The 15,724-nt window shown below is 38.1% G+C and overlaps 1 protein-coding gene across 2 annotated transcripts; it reads right to left on the bottom strand.

The window, feature by feature from the left end:
* Positions 1-172: 172 nt before the first annotated feature.
* On the bottom strand, positions 173-15,713 carry dbpb (D site albumin promoter binding protein b). 2 transcript variants are annotated; one of them, XM_026940286.3, is made up of 5 exons: positions 15,314-15,713; positions 14,857-15,082; positions 9,459-9,839; positions 3,199-3,443; positions 173-2,430 (listed from the first exon to the last, which is right to left on the bottom strand). In XM_026940286.3, the coding sequence occupies exons 2-5, from the start codon at positions 15,044-15,046 to the stop codon at positions 2,212-2,214; spliced, it is 1,035 nt and encodes a 344-aa protein (XP_026796087.1). In that variant the 5' UTR covers positions 15,047-15,082; positions 15,314-15,713; the 3' UTR covers positions 173-2,211. The 2 variants fall into 2 exon arrangements, with proteins under 2 accessions (XP_026796087.1, XP_026796088.1); XM_026940287.3 differs by having other exon boundaries at positions 14,893-15,082.
* Positions 15,714-15,724: the final 11 nt, after the last annotated feature.

Below are 15,724 nucleotides of genomic sequence, written 5' to 3'. Positions count from 1 at the left end.
ACAGTTGGGGTCATAAGTTTATATATGCTTTGCAGAATCTGCAAAATGTTAATAATTTAAAAAATTTAATCGTAAAAATTGATCATCCCGTTTAATAATTTAGGAAATGTGATGAATAGTTTGAAGACCTGTAAGTTGTAACTGAAATGTTAGACACAGAAAATAAACAAGCTTTGTGAATAAGAATTATTTATTTGTGTTCTCCATTAAAAGACATTTCCTTGAAATACTTTGGCTAAGAGCAAAGTGGTCACTGGGATGCATAACTCAAGGACGATGAGGATGATCATGTTGTATTCATGAGTCTGTTAAAGGTGAATCTAAAGTTGCAGGGAAATCATATCGTCACTGCGGACACAAAAGATAGAGGTGAGCAAAAAAGCTGCACTGCTCAAACACCTACATCACCGAAAAAGACTGAGTGGAATGTCTAAACAGAAAAAAAAAATGCAGTTCAGTTCCTCGACAGTTTGTGGTGACCACTGGCAACTACATGAGTGTCTCAGAGGGTGTATAATGCACTCTTCAGATAAACAAATTCACCTTGCACCAGTTGGTGCCGGTGAGAGCTATCAAGGAGGAAGTGGCCTAAACATGCACAATTAAGGAGAGAGTTGTGCATTTACAGGAACAGAAATACAGAGCAAAGCTAAACGAAAAACAAAAGTTCATCATATTACAAGAGAACGTAATATTTAGTACAATAAGAATTCAAAGAACTTTATAAGTGATCTAAAGAACGCAAGAGATTTAGAAGCAGAAAGGAGAAGTAAATATTCAAGGTGCTATAACAAGTGAAGTGCGCCATGCCGTGATGTCAATGCATTTATATTGAGATTCTCAAAACTGGAACTCATGAAGATTAGTAAAACTCAAGGACATGATTTGTAACTGTTCCCAGTCAGTCTCTGAAATTCCAAAAATTCCAGTAATGATGGACATGTAAAACCAGTGATTCCTGGAACAGCTCTGCACACACAAATGCAAGCAACCTACAAAAGCACAATCAGTCCAAAATGCAAATCTGTTTGGAAAATATACTCAATATCTGTATACAATACAGACGGTATGTTTTACACAATCTGGTAAGGATAATTCTTGTCATTTGTATCAGTATTATACAAGCGTATGCTTTGCACAGCAAGGATAATTTCTATAGAGGGTTCAAGTATGCAAGGGACTTAAACACTGTGGCACCAACAGTTCTGGTGATCGCAGATGTTGTAGTGTTAAACTGTGTGGGAGGAAGGATACTAGGAGATGTCTATTTCAGTAATAGAAGAAAAAGGAAACTGAGTACATTTGTGAAGATTCATTTCACAACACATTTATAATTCAAATCAATGAACAGAGAGCGAAGAAAGAAAAAAAAGGAAGAATCAATATTAAGCATCACAATCCATTCCATTTTCTCTCTCTCTTTCTGTCTTCCTCTTTAAGAACCGTCTGTCCCAAATATCAGTAAAACATCAAAAGTTGCCCTTTCCTGTTAGAACTGCTAATCAAAAAAAAAAAAAAAAAAGTGCCAAAACTCAGGAAATGTCGTCTCTTCCAAAATCTGCTTGAACACTTTCATCACAAATGCAAAAAAAGTACACAATTAATTAAGTGCTTGAATAAACCCAAATTATATATTTTTTTGCAAATTTAAAATACACTTTAGCTTTCACAGTCTGAAATTATTATTCCACCAATTTGATGAAATCTTTACTCCAATATTACTTTCCCCCTCTCATCTATTATAGTTCTGTCCAGCCCCCTGTAAGTGCTTTTTAAAATACCAGCTAAAGATGCTTCAAAATACCAGCAATATTTCTACATTCTCTCTCAATCTCACTCTCCCCTGAAATAGTCTTCCTGAAATACATATATATATATATATATATATATATATATATATATATATATATATATATATATATATATATATATATATATAATACATCAAATATTCTCAAAAAATTCCTCTTCCCATATTGAATGCCTCTATTTATAAAAATATACATTTCTCTTCTTTATGGAAAAACATTTTATCCTATGTTTAACTTCTTATCTTGAAAGTATAAACAGGCTTTTTGTCCATTTCCCTGCATTACTCTTTCTGTCCATGTATTTCTCTTTTTCCTTTGTGCCTTTGTGTGAGCTTCAGCTCATGTCCATTGTCGCTCAACACACTCAGTGATCCGTATACGTCTTTCTCTTCTTTCCTCTTCATAACTGCTCGACGTAGCGGCTCTCGTATTTGTTGAGGATGTTGCGGCAGCGGCCAAGCTCCTTGCGCATGTTGGCCACTTCCTGTCGGAGTGCAGCGTTCTCCCGCTCCAGAAAGGCAGCGCGCACTGAGATCTGGTTCTCTTTCACTCGCCGTGCGTCCCGTGAGCGCTTAGCTGCCTCGTTGTTCTTCAAGCGCCGACTCCAATATTTCTCATCCTGTACACACAGAGACAAAAAAGTAAGGCAGAGAAGCAAAAGATTATTACACCATTTCTTTATTTAAGAAGGCAGATAAGTAGAAATAACATGAAACATTCAAAACACTACAAGCACTCCTTGCTTTGAGGCAATCTACGGGGTTTCAATGTCTGATGATTATAAAGCTGAATTCTGTGAATTCAGAATGCATTTCCATCATGGATCAATAAAGTGGATCCATCCATCTAACTAACTATCCATGTAAAAACCAAGTGATACAAAGCAGAGGTGGACAAAAATAGACTTGGAGAGGGAAAGACAGACAGAAGTGTGTATGTGTGGAGTCACAGTCTATTTCACAGAGGTGGGTGAAGTTACAGTTATTAACCTTCCTAAAAACACAGAAGAAAGGAGATAAAGATTGAGCTGCATCTCTCCAGAGCTCTGCTGTGGTTCAGCAGGTTGGGTCTTAGCGCCAGAACAACGGCTCATACAATGACACCACAAGTGCAACAGAGCAGTGAATTACACCTCAAACACAAAACAGATCTTAATTGCTACACGAGAATGTGTTATCATTGGCACAGAATGTTTCACCTTCACTTCCAGGATAATGAAGTTTTATAAGACCACACTCTGTCTGCTGAGAATATAACTTAAAAAAGCTCCCTAAGTGCATTTGCAGATCTATAGCTAAAGTGGAAAATGAACTTAAGTGGGTTATTTTCTTTAATCCAATCAAACTTTGTGATGCTAATACATACACAACACAGTGAGTGTTTTCACCTTTAAGCCGTCAGGGACGAGCATCTTACGGGCCTTTTTGATCACAGGCTGTGGCTTGAGATCCTCTTCAGTAAAGCAATGTGTGCGGGGGTCAAACGCCTCCTGACCTGGAACACTGGACAGGGCCACATCAGCGGGGTCAGGGTCAAAGGTCGTCAGCATGTCATTGGCATTGGTCATGGGTGGGGCAGTGAGTGGCGGGCAGGAGGGTGATGGAGTAGGCTCAAGGCTGCCCTGAGGAGGACCTAAGGACACAGAAAGGTCAGAAAGTGTGAGTATGTAAGGGACATGTTAAGACAATTGCTGTTCACTAATTTATACACTGTTAAAGTAACTGAAAAATTCAGATCCTGAACCATGAGTTCAGACTACATTCCATCACAATCAAACAGTTCATCTTTAAATCATTGTTCCTCTTGATGTAAATATAAATCACAAAATATCTTAAAACCCGTTGTGACCACACTGTAAAACTGTAAAACCACACTGCTGTAAATTTACAGCAGAATTTCAACAGTATTAACTTGTTGTTTTTAAATGCAAAACACTGCTGTTATTACAACAGAAAATCTGTTAAATTACGTACAAACTATGGTTCTCTAACAGAACTATCATGTTTTCCTCAAATACAGAACTTTACCACCAATTAACAATCCAAAATATCTTTAACAGTGTTTTGCAGTATTTACTACCCAAATGCATTATGGGAAGAAAAAAAGACATCTGACCGAAACAGCACACGCGAGATGGATCTTCATTTCTTTATCCATCTAAATCTTACTAATTATTTGTTAAGGAGCAGTTTTAATTAATTGTCGGTTATTCAGTTAATCAGTTATTGAAAAGCTGTTCATATTTCTGACCATCATAAGATAGCTGAAGCAAAATAGCATCATAGTGGCTAATGTGAGACTTATGACAATTCACAGCAATGCACCTAACTTAGCATCCTCGTTATTATAATAAAAGGAAACAACTGTTATACACAGTTTTCTTTATTTAAGACAGTTTTCTATTAATTCGATGGATGTTGTTTTGAAACTCAGGTCTCTCTGTCTCAAGTCTCTCACTCTCTTGCTCTATCTTTCTCACCCAGAGGCTGGATTGAGAGAAGTGGACTGGACTGTTTCATGCCTCCCCTCATCACATCTTCAATATTTGCACTTACACACATACCAATAGTCATGGTATTATGGGAACAGTACTCAGAATATCAATATATCTTTGTTTAAATTTGGATTGTTTTTGACAGAGAGCATTGTTTTTGTAATTTAATGATCTTATTTTTTCGATTTGCACCACTGGCATATCTTAAGGCTGGCCAATACACTATATTCAGTATAGTATGTTAAGACATACTGGTGCTAGATATTAGTTGTTGTAATTAACTAAAGATTTTAGTTGTTGTGATGATGTGATAGAAGAGAGAAGATGTGTACATGGGATTTTTTTTTTTGCAACAGTTTTTAACAAGCAAATATCCTACACGTACAGTGATGAAACAAAATTTCTGTTACTTTACATTAAAATAAAAAGTAAAATGCTCTAAGAACCACATGAGATTTATTACACATTTAACATGATTGCAAAGGCACACTGTTTAGTCCTCTAAACAATTAAACACTGTTTAGTCCTCTCAACTAAATACTGTAATTTGTAAAACTGTAAAATACTGTAAAAAGAAAGAAAGAAAACAGTTATGTGTTGTATTTTCAAAGATGTCAGTTAACTGTAAAATACCATGAAATATAGGTTCACAGTGTATTTTTTATAAACAGTACCATACTGTAGATTTTGGCAAAAGTAAAACACTGTTAATATTACAGTAACTAAATGGCAGTTGTTTAGTGTTTTTTACAGGAAAAAGTTTTATAGTGATAGACTGTGTGAATCTGTAAACATTCAGTCACGTACATACAATCCCGTGCACTAGGAATGTATAATGCATCCTAAACAGTAGTGTGGTGGTCAGGTTTTTTTTTTGAAGAAGAAGAAGAAGAAGAAGAAGAAGAAGTTTGTCAGCTTCAGAGACTGGGGTCCCACAGGACAAATTTAAAAAGTTGCACAAGAGAGGGGCTTTACTTTCCAATCTCTTGAAACTAACAAAATATTTTGGCATAGAAAAAGTATGTAAAATGTATTTTCCACTTTCCTCAGTCTTTTTTTGGGGGACACAGTGGTGTGTTGCAGTATCTGTAATATGCGGCTGTTATACGTAGAACCTGAACTTCCATGTTCATTACCGTGACACTAATATGATACTCATTAACATGACTATTTTATTATTTTATTATTATTACTCTCAGTGTATGCAAGAGATTAATACACATCTATCAGACAAAATGTAGGAATCATGGATAACTCAAGTCACATTTCTGATGGAGACTTCATCGCACTTCTGTAAGTGACTCTGGATAAGAGTGTTTGTTAAATGCTGTAAATGTAATACCTTCTCTCAACAAAAAAGAACCACCTAAGTCTCCTGTGATGCCTTTATTGCAACATGAATAACGGTGATTGCACTCATTACATTAGGAAAACCAACAATAGCTGCAAAAAGACTTTGAATATTGGCCTCTTCACCCTGAGTGTAAGGAAAAATGATATGCTGAAGAAAACCTGTGATGTAAAAATACTTTCAAAAATAATCAAATGAAATGCCTCTAAATATCAAAGATTAAAAGAGCAGCAAAAATGAAATCAAACAAATATGTGATGTTGCATCAATTCTCTTACGTAAAAGAAATGAAAAGAAATGAAGTGGTGGGTCCTTCAAGCACCTTGGAGAATTTATAAAAAAAATTTTAACTTTGATCTCATTTCTGTCTCTGCAGATCCCAGACAGCCTCTATGACATGCTTATCAGAAAACAGGTGATGTTACAAATATACATCAAAATTTATTTAAAACATTTAGGTTGCTTAAGACTTTTGCACAGTACTGTATCTGGCTAGCATCCCATCTCACATCGCGGGTATGATGGGACTCAGGACTGAGAGAAGCGAGACCGGTCTGCCAGGTCTCGAATAAAAGTACCCAAGCCAAATATCCCAAAGTTGTCAGTATCAGTAAGAGAGACTGTGTGTTTTCTCAGAAATAACTTCTGCAATGCTGGCAGCCAGTTCTGAACATGATTCTAAGAGGACAGCCCTCAAGATTCAAAAACAGCTCACAAGCATCATGAGCCAAAAAATTTCCTCACGATGCTTTAAAACACCCTCTCCTTAGCCTGCTATAAGGAAAGAGCACTAAATATTTTTTCATTGTCATTTTTTTCTCCACAGCTCATAGACTGCTTTCTATAGCTTAAAGTACACTAATTCCTGGTGAAAAAAAAAAAAAGATTCATACTGACTTTTGAATAAGGAACTACACTCGGGTATCAACTCTGTACAGAGTCATCCGTTTAACCCTCCTCATAAACTTTAGTCATGGCTGTGGCGAATTCAATGATGAGCTTAATATTCTGTTCACTGAAGTGACACACATCATATCACAGACATATTGTATATATGTGTGTGTGTGTGTGTGTGTGTGTGTGTTTGCATCAGAGCCCACATCACATCATTGAATATTTCAATTCATGTTGCTGTTCTTTACATTTCCACCAGAGGTCAGCAGGTAAATACAGCAAACATTTCACCACCGAACAACAATTCTGTATTTCACTCTGCTCTCTCACATCCACCCACACACACACACACACACACACACATCAATATCACCTAATCTACATGGACCTTAGACATTTATTTAAAATACTAACAAAACACAACATACCAATTAGAAGTGTGTGATCTACTGACCTCTTGAACTATCAACCGAAAGTCTAAATGATTTGGTGAAACTAATTAAATACTATCACAGCATACAAAAACAGAATAAAATAAAAGAACGGAAGCCAGACTCTCTATACAGAACATCTGAAATCTCTCTCTGTCTGTCTCTGTCTGTCTCTGTCTCTATCCGCCGCTCAGAGTAAACATTTACTCTGAAGTACAGTTGTTCTCTTGCACTGTTACACACGCACACACATGCACACACAGAACTAAACCCCTCCCACCCCTCCTCTACCCCCCTCTCTCTATCTATCTATCTTTCTATATCTCCTCCCCCTTTCCCTCACTCTGCTCCACACTTTGTCCTGGCACGTGACGGAGCATGTGCAAATGGACCAAGAGTGTTAACACACACACACATCCTGTCATTCTTTATGCTTGATTTTGTTCCATCTTGTCCTTCCATTCTCTTCTATTACTTTTTCAGCTCACTAATGTTCTCTATCTCTTTTCTTCTTAACCCCCAATCCCACTCCCTGTCTTTCTTTTGCACTCTTTTATCTTGTGTATAGTCCCCTCTGTTAGCATGTGAGGACTGATAGCAGTTTACTTACAGTACATTCCAAACCCAACCCAATCTTAACTGCTTTATAACACAGGATAAACAAGGGCCATACACACACGAACACATGCACACACACACACCCATTAACCGAAATCTTAATAACAATACTTTTATACTCTGCAGTATAATAACTGCAGTAATATTATAGAGATTAAATATTTGCATGCTTATGTATGTAAATCCTACAAACCCCTGAAACATTTCAAATCCTGCAACTGGATACAGACCCCATAGGCTCACTACTGCCAATAACACAAACCCCCTCAGGATTTTATACACTGACAGATCCAAAGGGAAATGGAATACAGGCTCTGAGACATATATCAAAGCGGAGACTTCTGTTTACTGAGCTACCAGTCCTGGACTGGTTTTTTTTTTTTCTTATCCACTCATACTAGAGCAGTCAAACTTCCTGTTTCCAGTTCATTGGCACATTTTCAATTAAAATCGGATCACACAACAAATGAGCATACTTCCTTTTCAATAATATTTCAGGTAGTTATCACTACAGTAGGATATAAAGGCTGATGTTTCTGCAGATACATACCTATCTGCAGTGGCTGTGATGACACCGAAGTTATTTCTAATTCAGATATCACATCACACAATAAACACCAAAGTGTCATATGACATCTGGCAAATGAACTTTATAGCCTTTTTTGATTTTGTATAAATAGTAGGAAATGGCTACTTATGGTAAAAGATCTTGGTTTTATCCATTGTTAGGTAGATGGTACATGTCAAAGTAAGATCCACATGAATGCCAGGACCCAAGGTTTCCCAGCAGAAAATTGCCCAAAGCATCATACTTCCTCTGCAAGCTTTACTTCTTCCCATAGTGCATCCTGGTGCCATCTCTTCCCCAGGTAAGCGATGCACATGCACCTGGCCATCCACATGATGTAAAAGAAAACATGATTCATCAGACCAGGCCACCTTCTTCCATTGCTCCACGGTCCAGTTCTTATGCTCACGTGCCCATTGTAGGCGCTTTCGGTAGTGGACGGCACTCTGACCGGTCTGAGGCTACGCAGCAAGCTGCATTGTGTGTTCTGTGTGTTCTGACACCTTTCTATCATAGCCAGCATTAACATTTTCAGCAATTTGTGCTACAGTTGCTCTTCTGTGGGATCAGACCAGACAGGCTAGCCTTCACTCCCCGTGCACATCACTGAGCCTTGGGCGCCCATGACTCTGTCAGACCACTTTTGGTAGGTACTAACCCCTGCATACCGGGAACACCCCACAAGAGCTGCCATTTTGGAGATGCTCTGACCCAGTCGTCTAGCCATCACAATTTAGCCCTTGTCAGAGTTGCTCAGATCCTTACACTTGCCCATTTCTCCTGCTTCACACATCAACTTCGAGAACCGATTGGTCACTTGCTGCCTAATATATCCCACCCCTTGACAGGTGCTATTGTAAGGAGATAATCAATGTTATTCACTTCACCTTTCAGTGGTTTTAATGTTATGGCTGATCGGTATATATATTACCACAGTTCCCAACTGCACAGCTGATAATATTATTATCTACTCTTCTTAAACCTGAAATCGCGGCAATACATGTTTGCCTATCTTTTTTAGGGTAAGGATTCTGGATGGTTAAACGCTTTTAGCGATATTTTGAAATGGAAAATCATGAGCATGGAAAAATCAATATCTCACAAGACTGCTGTACAATGTCGATTCTGCTGCATCATGAAATTACTTTGTTCTAAATTTAGCTGAATAATTGTAAATTTTTATTTATATACAGTCTAAATAACCATGCTTTTTTTTTGTTGCAAGCCCCAAGTCAAAGTTAAAGTCTCCCAACTAGCACCAGCAAAAAATGTGCCCACCAACCAAACTCACTGTGCAAGCAGCCGGCAGCTCCCATCATGCTCTGCTGCACCTGCAGGTCCAAGCCAAGCAGCGTAGGAGGTGAGGCGGCGGAAGCTGAGGATGAGGAAGAGGAAGAGCAGGGAGAAGGGGATGTGGAGGGGCACTGTGAGCTCTGGGAGGGGATCTGAGCTCCGTGCATGGCCATGCCGTTCTCCGTCAGGAACTCGCCCAGGTCCATGTAGTGCAGCTGGAACAAACCGGGATCAGATGCCACTGTCCGCTCCCACAGGCTCTGGAAGGTGCCTGCCCCTGTCCCTAAACCGCTGCCATCTGCAACTTGCCCATTGCTGTTCCTGTCACGGATGGAGCAACGTCCCAGAGAATTCTCATCCATGTCCAACCGGTCCTTATCTGAGATGCAGAAAGGGAAGAAATGCAATGAAATACAATCTGCGTATTGGCGGAGAGAAACATTAATAAAACAAAATAAATCACTACTTTTCTCTTTGTAGCTAATGCTTTACAGTATGCTGCATATTAGCATTTTAGCTATTTTAGCTACATTCAATTAATTTTTTTTTAACTGTCAGCTTTACAGAAATCCAGATATAGGTTTAGATCCCTAATGAGCAAGCCAGAAGCGAGGCACATTGTGAATAAGAGTCCTGGGGAAAAGCACAAGAAATTCTCTATGACTGCAGCAGTTCGTAGGTACATGTCCTCAGTATCCAGGTGAGATTTCACTGAAACAAGGGTAATACTTGGGCATAAACTGATTTTCATAGCTGTGATTTACAATACTGTTTTCTACCAAAGCATGCTGGTCATGATCAAATCTGAGATGTAATCCATTCTCTATTTAGTCTCATTTCAGTTATGTACAAACAGAGAATTCCTCTCCTGGAGAACAACGTACCAAATCATAAATGAATTTTGGTAAAGCAATGTAAAGTGAATATAAAAACGTCTACACACCCTGTTAAAATTGCAGGTTTTTGTGATGCAAAAAAATGAAACCAAGATAGATCATGTCTGAACTTTTTCCACCCTCAATGTGAAATTATAACGTATAAAAATTAAGTGGAAAAAAAATCAGAAACTTTTTTAGGGAAAAAAGAAAAATAAAAAACTTACAATAACCTAGCATAAGTGTGCACACCACTAAACTAATACTTTGTTGAAGCACCTTTTGATTTTATTCCACCACTCAGTCTTTTTGGCTAAGAGTCTATCAGCATGGCACATCTTGACTTATTTTATCTTGACAATATTTTCTCTTTGTTTCAAAAACATTCTAGATCCATAAAATTATAAGGGCATCTCCTGTGCACAGCCCGCTTCAGGTCTCCCCACAGATTTTTACTTGGATTCAGGTCTGCGCTCTGGCTGGGTCATTCAGAAACATTGATCTTCTTTTTGTAAGCCATTCCTTTGTTGATTTGGTTGTATGCTTTGGGTCATTGTCATGCTGAAAGGTAAAATTCCTTTTCATCTTCAGCTTACTAGCACACACCTGAAGGTTTTGCAATAAAATCAACTGGTATTTGTAGCTATTCAGGATTCCTTCCACCTTGATAATTTGTGCATTTTTTTTACATACCTTTTGGTATGAAATTATTATACCTTTTGGATTTTATTATACCATAACACATTTTGCCACAAGGTTTGAGGTGATTTAGTTGAGCTTGGATGTTTTTTGTGAGAAAGGGCTTCTGTCTAGCCAGCCTACCCCATAGCCCAGACATGTGAAGAATATGAGAGATTGTTGTCACATGCAGAGAGTAATCAGTACTTGTCAGATATTCCTGCAGCTCCTTTAATGTTGCCGTAGGTCTCTTGGCAGCTTCCTGGGAAGTTTTTGTCTTGTCCTTTTGTAAATTTTGGAGGGATCTCCTGATCTTGATGATGTCACTGTGGTGCTCCATTTTCTCTATTTGTAGATGATGGCCTTTAGGGTGTTCCACAGTACATCTAATGTTTTGGAAATTGTTTTATACCCCTCTCCTGATTGATACCTTTAAACAAGTGAGATACCATGCATGCTCTGTAAGCTCTTTATGGACCATGGCTTCAGCACTCGGATGAAACCAAGAACATGTGAAGGAAATCCTACAGAAAACAAGGTCTTTATTTGAGGTTAATCAAAATAATTTCATTGATGACAGCTGTGTCATAATTACTTTTGAACATGAGATCGAATGTGATTGGTTCATTCTGAACACAGCCACACCCCCACATCCCCAATTATAAAAGTGGGTGCACACTTATGCAACCAGGTTATTGTAACTTTTTTTTATTTTTCCTATTTTTCCCTAAGATGTTTCTGATTGTTTTTCACTTTTATATATTGTAATTTTACACTGAGTTTGGAAAAAGTTCTGACATGATTTATCTTGGTTTCATTTTTTTACATCACAAAAACCTGCCATTTTAACGGGGGGTGTGTGTAGACTTTCTATATCCACTGTATATGATAAGTTTAATTATTTATAACAGCATTCCTGGTGGGAGCCTTTATAAGAGATTTTACTTCTTTATTCCATTGTCAGCTCTGTTGAGCTCTGTCAGAGTTGAGATCAAAAGGAATATCAATGAAAATATGTACATATATTGAGAAGTATCGACAGAGCATCTTCACTTATGTGCAATATTGCCAGTGCCATCACATGACTGTAATTTTCCTGTAGCAGAAGTCAACCCTGAGTTGTTGGTGTATGTAAATTCACCTCAGTAGCTTATCTCTGTTTGCAAGAGCTGGAGCTACTGTAATTTACTAGACTTATATACATAATGAACATTCTGTAGGTCATGCTCCTGCACATGCTTATGCTAATCTGCACATGTAACTATAATTTTGTCCACAACCACAGCATATACTGCCATGAACATTACTCTCTCTGAAAGGTCTCAAACAAAAAAAAGCTGGGCAAGCTGGAGGTTAACCTTGAATCATCTGAACTAGCCACAGCTGCAGGCACAGACAGAACACAAGGAAGCTGTAAAACTACAGCTTCAATCATACCACATTAGTCTCATCCTCCCTGAAAACAGCAAATCCACTTCTCACAGCAGATGCTGATGCTATTATAACCCACAATATTAGAGTAGTCATTAGTAGTCTCACTCCATTACTGGTGCTCAGTAGTGATGATATAATAGTCCATTTGACAATTAAAACACCAATTCAATATCATGGCGTTAGCAACCAACTCCACATCACTGCCAGGGAGCGTTCTCATTGTGTATAACATACACTGCATTTCATGAAACTGAAAAAACAAGGATAAAACCAAGATCTTTTGACTCATAAGCAATCATCTATTGCTATTTCTACAATATCGAAAAAGGCTATAATGTTCATTTGTCAGAAGACATATGGCAGTTTGGTGTTATTGTGTGACACGGTATCAGAAATAACTTCAGCCTCACTATAGCCACTGCAGAAAGGTACATATGTTTCCAGTAACAGCCTTTACATCCTAATGTAGTGATAACGGTCACAGTTATAATAATTAGTGACCTTACAGTTGTATATCTGTAAAAGGCAGAGCTTTTCTACATCACATATGGTGTTTATGGTAACATATATTTTAAATATTTCAATAAACTGCTTTTTTTTCTTTTTCTGAGCCTTATGACCTAACCAACGACAATCTAAATTGTTACAGAAGTCCTGTATTTAAATAATTGTTGCCTTCCAGCTATTTTAAATATTTCATGAAGCTTGATGGAAAAAATCAATGTACTGATCCTTTTTATAGCTGAATGGCAATAAATCCCATATGTCTGACCAAGTACCTAAATGCTTGTGGGCTGGCACTTGAGTTGCAAATAAACCTTTGGAATTAATGGGGCAGGTGGCTTTTCACTTGGTTTATAATCAGTCTAAGATCAAAATGCTTGATCCTTGACCAGGTTAATCATACACCAATTTTGCATAGTCACTGTACAAAAAAAAAAAAAAAAAAAAATCCCATCTCGTGGCCAACAGCTGTCAACATCTCCTTCTGCAAGGACATCTGAATGTGGGGCACTTTTTGATTGAGTGCACCAAAGCTGAAAAAATCTTCACGGATTGCAGCAGATTCTGCCTCTGGTTAGACCATTTGCTATGGTCTATACTGTTGTGTATTCTCAAGCAACCACTTTATAGAATCCAGATTATAGACACATCCTTTTTTTTTTGGTGAACATTCTTAGGTGAACAACTCAGATGTTTAGATATATGAAGCTAATCAGCAGCCTCTTTGCTCCTATAAACCCTACTGAAATTTGTAAAACCATTTTAAACTTTTCATATACACCACATTTTATATACATTATGCTTCATATACACCACATATATGAAACACTATTCAGCAGTGATGACTCAATGTGAAATTGGCTAATGCTTGTATTATTTTCAGTTTAAGTCTTACTCTAAATACCAAAATCAAAGTCATAGAATATCTAAAGTATCAACTAAAGCCAAGGCATGCCCATGTAATACCCTACATAAAAATGACCAATAAACAATTATGGCACAAACCACAAAAACAATGATATATAAGATTAATACTAGTATTAACTTCAAACTAGTGCATTCATAGAGGCTGAGATACTTTTGTTTTTTTATGGTAGTTGACAATTTAGTTGACAGTAGGTGAAGCAATGCTTGGCTAGAAGGAGTGGGCAGAGTTAAACTTTATGCAAATGAGAACTGAACTCCAGTTTTCTAAACACGAACCAGCGCGGCTTCTGTAGCAGATCCTCTCTTTCGACCAATCACGCTCATTTATGTTAATTATTAAGCTGCAGGCAGTTAATCCAGAAAGGGAATTTTCACAGACTTTCATAGATTGACCCTCTCTGGTCTAATTAGTGAAGTGACTACATGGCTTGTTCAAAAAAATATACCAAATGCTTATTCTCTGCCTCAAATTCAAAACAAAAGTGGTAACACAAAGTGCCAGTATTAACCACTTTAACATAACCACTTTAAATCTGAGTCTTATTTGTAACCATGAACAAATTACTAATGGTTGAAGGGTAACAGTTTTTGCCATTCAGCCACGTTAATTGCTCATACGAACCTTTGAATGCAAGGAAATTTAGGTACCTCGAGCTTCACAAATTTCAGCTGAATATCCCTGCCACATACTGTACTGTCAGCTGCTGATATCTGCTATGTTGGCTACAGGCTCAACGTGTTTGATAAATAAAGACAGAGCTGCTAGTGTTTCCACCGCAAATAGCTAAGTAGTTTTTGCAGCCATACCACACTAGCCATGAACTACCAGGAAAACCATGGTAACTAGCAAGAACTCAAGACAGAAACATCAAGTGGCAAACCAACATAGAGCGACTTTAGCAACACAGGCCAAACAAAGTGATGCCGGTGTGAACTCAGGGTTAGACAGTACAGAAAGCAGCCACACACGTGACATACCCTTCATTTCACAGCAGTCTTTAAAGCTCTGATCACCTTTGAGTGGGGTCTGTGGTGGCGATTTGAGGTCAGGGCCAGTGTTGACTGGTCCAGTGTTCAGCGAGTCTCCTCCTGCATGGTCTAAGCTCCTGAAGTGTGTTTTGGGTCCAGAAGGGGGCAACAGGCGCTGGGAGGGAGGCCCTGCCATCATCCAGTTCACTATGGAGAGCTGGACCAGTACACTATACTACTCAACACACACAAACAAACAAACAAACAAACAAATCACAGTGTGCTTTACAGTGGAAACAGCAACTACAGGCATGAGCACCAATCTGATGACAGATCATGAACTGTGTAACTAACAAGGTCCATGTAAATAACAGCAGTGACAGTAATCAGTTATTGTAGTACCATCATCACCAAGACCCGCATTAAAACTACTATTAATAGTCTTTAACTGTAAGAGGATATTTACCTTTAGTCTTCTTGAGAGCACAGAGCTCAGAAAAAAGGAAAGAGTGTCATTTTATTGCGTTTGGTTTCACTCCAATGGATAAAACGCCTTCACTTACTCCGAGGTGCCAAAATATTTGTCGACTCAAACTTTAAAAAGCTCAATTTTGCGACGTACGTCCACACAAGCCAAACAGCCTAAACTGTCAGATAGCAGGTCTTGCAGAAAGAAGAAAAGTTGCTAATAGGAAGACAAGGAGTGAAAATTCCAACCATGTTCAAAATAATAGCAGCAATAATACACATGAACTAAGCAAAGGAAGCAACGTCGTCCCAAAAAAACAACGAATGAAAACAAAACCGAAGAAAAAAAATGCAGGACACGGGTGCAGCTGCGCAGTGCCGGTTGGTTGGACGTTATCGCTTTCTTTTT

Source organism: Pangasianodon hypophthalmus, chromosome 1 (genome assembly GCF_027358585.1).
Source record: "Pangasianodon hypophthalmus isolate fPanHyp1 chromosome 1, fPanHyp1.pri, whole genome shotgun sequence".
NCBI lineage: Eukaryota > Metazoa > Chordata > Actinopteri > Siluriformes > Pangasiidae > Pangasianodon > Pangasianodon hypophthalmus.
Note: the sequence above shows the minus strand (reverse complement) of the source record. Positions and strands in the feature narration are given on the sequence as shown.

Excerpts from the sequence above, each read along its gene's own strand:
- dbpb (XM_026940286.3), bottom strand. The coding sequence starts at position 15,046 with ATGATGGCAGGGCCTCCCTCCCAGCGCCTGTTGCCCCCTTCTGGACCC. Across the intron at positions 9,840-14,856 it reads AGACTGCTGTGAAATGAAGG|ATAAGGACCGGTTGGACATG; the intron begins GTATGTCACGTG and ends TCTGCATCTCAG. Across the intron at positions 2,431-3,198 it reads TCGTCCCTGACGGCTTAAAG|GATGAGAAATATTGGAGTCG; the intron begins GTGAAAACACTC and ends CTGTGTGTACAG.